The sequence below is a fragment of the Lactuca sativa genome, chromosome 4, assembly GCF_002870075.4.
Source record: "Lactuca sativa cultivar Salinas chromosome 4, Lsat_Salinas_v11, whole genome shotgun sequence".
Classification (NCBI taxonomy): Eukaryota; Viridiplantae; Streptophyta; class Magnoliopsida; order Asterales; family Asteraceae; genus Lactuca; species Lactuca sativa.
In genome coordinates, this window is record NC_056626.2 from 266,991,643 (window position 1) to 266,995,695 (window position 4,053).

Genomic DNA, 4,053 nt, shown 5'->3' on the forward strand with positions numbered 1-4,053 from the left:
TAAGCAAATAATAGCTCCATAAAGTTTATTACTTAAATGCTAGAACTAAAAAATTAGAAGGGTTAAAGTTGTAACTACTACAGTAAGCAAATAATAGCTCCATTTTCATTATCGACAAAGGCATTTCCTAACGGCCCTACTTTTCCAAAGAGAAACTTACGTGCACCAATGGTTGTTACTTGTTTTGTTCCATATATCTTTTCTTTATTAATATTATTATAAAAAATACCGTTAATGTCGACCATCTTTTTAGTTCATCGAACTGCCTGTCGATCATCTGCTAGCAAACGAAAATGGGGTTAGTCGACCAATATTTTCTAAATATTGGCCGTGTAACCTATTGTCACTTCTGAGGATTATAAAATTGTTTAGTAGTTAGAAGTTGTAAATTTGTATACTTCAACAAAAGTAGTTAGTTTTAAAATATATAAAAGTAGATAAATTTTGAAAAGTTATTTGAATTAGTTTTTGGACTAAAGACTTTTTTTTATTTAAAATAAAAGATAAAAGAACTTACTATCCAACAATTTTTTTTTTTTAATAAAAAGATAAAAGCTAAAATATGTAAAAAGCTCACAAAAACTTCATGCATATATAACAAGAAGGGTACATTTAACGTTTACTATATATAAGATAAACTTTAAAATTTGAATTAATCGTTAACAAGATGTTATAACAAGAAGGGTACGTTTTATTAAACTGGAACTAAGGATAAATAGTTAAATACCTGAAGAGAATGGCTTTTACTTGCATGTTTTTAGTCTATTTTTATTAATATTATAATAATAAAGACCGTTTCTTCTTAGAAGGGCTAGCTAGTCGACCATCTTTTCTAGCACCCAAAGACAAGTCTTAATTCGTGATCTCTTGTATTTCTTCCGATGCTTTTCTATTTGGATATTTATCAAACTTCGTATCCACAACCCATTATATATATAACCATGGTTTCCAATCATTTCATGCATTCAGACCTTCAACTAAACAATGAGTACCTACGTCAGATATGGCCACCACTCATGGAGTGCTCTTTTAATAGTTCTATGCATGGCTCTTCTTTGCTGTGTTTCTGAATCTAGGGTAAACAGGGGTAAAGCAGGCGGCTTTGTTCAAACCAAAGGAACTAACTTTGTTTTAAACGGGTCCCCGTTTCTTTTCAATGGATTTAATGCGTATTGGATGATGAATGTTGCCACTGTTCCAAGACAGAGGATCAAAGTTACAAATGTCCTACAAGATGCAGCGAATGTTGGTCTTTCAGTATGCCGAACATGGGCTTTCGCTGATGGTGGTGACAAAGCTCTTCAGATTTCACCAGGAGCATACAACGAACATGTTTTTCAGGTATTGCTCCAAACACATTTCTGAGTTTTGACCAATTTTCTATCATATAAAAGTTGTTCTTACAGAAAACTTTTTTTTTTTTTTTTTTTTGGCTAATTTGAAGGGACTGGATTTCGTTGTATCAGAAGCAAGAAAATACGGCATTCGGTTGATATTAAGTTTTGTTAACAATTTCAAAGACTTCGGAGGGAGACTGCAATACATTGACTGGGCAAAAAAAGCAGGCGTTCCTATCAGCAGTGACGACGATTTTTACACCAACCCTATAGTCAAAGAGTATTATAAGAACCATGTCCAAGTAAGTTCAACAATCAACAAAATAAGTTTTATGTTTTATATATATATATATATATATATATATATATATATATATATATATATATATATATATATATATATATATATATATATATATATATATATATATATATATATATATATATATATATATATATATATATATATATATATATATATATATATATATATCGACCTTGTGCTGTTATACCTAACTTATATGTATACTGATTACTTCAGAGAATTATAACAAGGGTCAATACCATCACTGGGATCGCATATCGTGATGACACCACAATCATGGCATGGGAACTCATGAACGAGCCCCGCTGCCAGGCTGATTACTCTGGAAGAACAGTTAATGTAAATATTTTAAATATTTGATTAAGCTTTAGATATCATTAATTATATGTTATATGGTTATAATTTATGAATCTAAACTCACAATTCGCTGCAGGGTTGGATTCAAGAAATGGCTTCGTTCGTGAAATCATTGGACAGACACCATCTGTTGGAGGTTGGCATGGAAGGGTTTTATGGTGACACAATGCCTGAACGAAAGCAGATAAACCCCGGTTACCAAGTTGGAACTGATTTCATCACCAACAATCTTGTTAGCGAAATTGATTTTGCCACGATACATGCATATCCTGATCAATGGTAATATATTCGATATGATTTTTCCATGATAAATTATTGCATTATCTTGATTGAAGGTAAATTGGAAGGAAGCCATATATATATGCAATTGAACCATGGTAACTTCACGTTCTGTTTTACTTATTTAAGGCAAGTAAGTATTCAGTGTTGCTTAATACTGCAGGTTGTCTGGACAAAATGAAGATTCACAAATGGAATTTATGCAAAGATGGATGTGGAGTCATTACGAGGATTCAAGAGTTATCCTAAAGAAACCACTTGTTATAGCCGAATTTGGGAAATCTAGTAATGATCCAGAATATAACATTAACAAAAGAGACTCTTACATAGATGCTGTTTATAGAAACATTTACATGATGGCGAATACGGGAGGAACTGTTGGTGGTGGTTTAGTGTGGCAGCTCATGGCAGATGGGATGGGTTCGTTCAGCGATGGATATCAAATAATCTTGTCGAAAAGCCCATCCACAAGCAGCATCATTTCCGAACAATCTCATTCCATGAGAACTCTATCTCATTTGTTAAGAATTCGATCTCAAAATGTTCGTTTAGGCAAAGATCATAGACAATGGCAAAACCAAAATCTTAAGTCACTAGTATCCAATTTAGTGGAAGTAATAAAATAAACTTGTAAAAAAGTTTGGTTATAAAGTAGCCGTTTGTTACTGAATAGGTGGTAGTTATGGTCCGATTTTTTGGTATTTTATGTAGTTGAGTCTTTTATGATGCGAATCACAGAAGAAAATTGCCCAAAAATACCCTTCATCTTCATCCTCTGTTTTACCCTGTTCTTTGTTGATTCTTCATAGGAAAAAGACACCCACTGTTTAGTACTTACACCTGGTATCAGAGCCTGGTTTGAGGCTCTTGTATGCGAAAGTAGATGCCTTGAAATACAGGTATGGATGAATCCAAGAACCAAATACGAAAGGAATTTGAGATGAGTGATCTAGGCCCTCTTACTTGCTATGTAGGTATTGAAGTAGAGCAAATGCAAGATTGTATCGAAGATTGTATTGTGTTGAACCAGGCGGGTTCGGAAAAACCACTTGACAAAGCCCAAATAGTAGATTGCAATCCCATGAGAATCCTGATGGAGCCAGAGTTAAATATGTACGAAGCGAAGAACAGCACAAAAATGTCTTAAAGAAATCATTGATAAGATTCATATTCAATGGAGTGACGAAACTTTTGGGAGTCAAATAAAATAAGTCGAACATGCAACCTTGGACCCGCGTAAAGCGACGGCCGTCGAATAGTTTTTTTTTTTCACGACAATTAGTTTCTGAACAATGATTAGCGTGAATTCAACAATTAGTTTGTTTTAGCAAAACATGTAATATAAAAATAAGACAATCTATTAACAAATATAACAAACTATACTGCAACGGGAGGTGAATAGTTTTCTTTTAGCAGCAATTGGAGAATAGCTATTCCATCGTCAATCGACCCATTCCAATCTCGCCCCATTTGAAAATTAGGTCTATCCCCGGTCAGGTCGCGGCTCATCCCCAAGGCTACCATATATAGTTAAGGTTTTATCTTATCTTGATTTTTATAAGTCAATCAAACCCTATATGATATTTTTCATTAAGATCTTTGTTTGACCTTTGGGTTAAAAATGGAAGCACGTTGTTTTGGGTAACAAATAAAAATAGGTTGTCGCTTTAGGTTAATATTGAAATAGATAATTATGGACAAACATTATTAATGCAATTGGATTAGCCAACTCTTATTTTGGTATTTCAGTTAATA

General features: G+C 33.2%; 1 protein-coding gene across 2 annotated transcripts; it reads left to right on the plus strand.

Moving 5' to 3' along the window:
- Positions 1-947: 947 nt before the first annotated feature.
- LOC111919585 (mannan endo-1,4-beta-mannosidase 5) lies at positions 948-3,710 on the plus strand. Of its 2 annotated transcripts, XR_006191437.2 has the most exons (6): positions 948-1,341; positions 1,445-1,639; positions 1,879-2,001; positions 2,096-2,298; positions 2,462-3,197; positions 3,273-3,710. XR_006191437.2 is itself a non-coding variant. In XM_023915159.3 (5 exons), exons 1-5 carry the CDS (start codon positions 985-987, stop codon positions 2,922-2,924), a joined length of 1,341 nt encoding a protein of 446 aa, XP_023770927.1. In that variant the 5' UTR covers positions 948-984; the 3' UTR covers positions 2,925-3,710. The 2 variants fall into 2 exon arrangements, 1 of the variants encoding a protein (XP_023770927.1); XM_023915159.3 differs by having other exon boundaries at positions 2,462-3,710.
- Positions 3,711-4,053: the final 343 nt, after the last annotated feature.

What these genes read in the sequence shown, in the direction of transcription:
- LOC111919585 (XM_023915159.3), top strand. Translation starts at nt 985, where the DNA reads ATGAGTACCTACGTCAGATATGGCCACCACTCATGGAGTGCTCTTTTA. An exon ending in ACAACGAACATGTTTTTCAG is followed by an intron (nt 1,342 to 1,444) that starts GTATTGCTCCAA and finishes GCTAATTTGAAG; the next exon opens with GGACTGGATTTCGTTGTATC. An exon ending in ATTATAAGAACCATGTCCAA is followed by an intron (nt 1,640 to 1,878) that starts GTAAGTTCAACA and finishes TGATTACTTCAG; the next exon opens with AGAATTATAACAAGGGTCAA.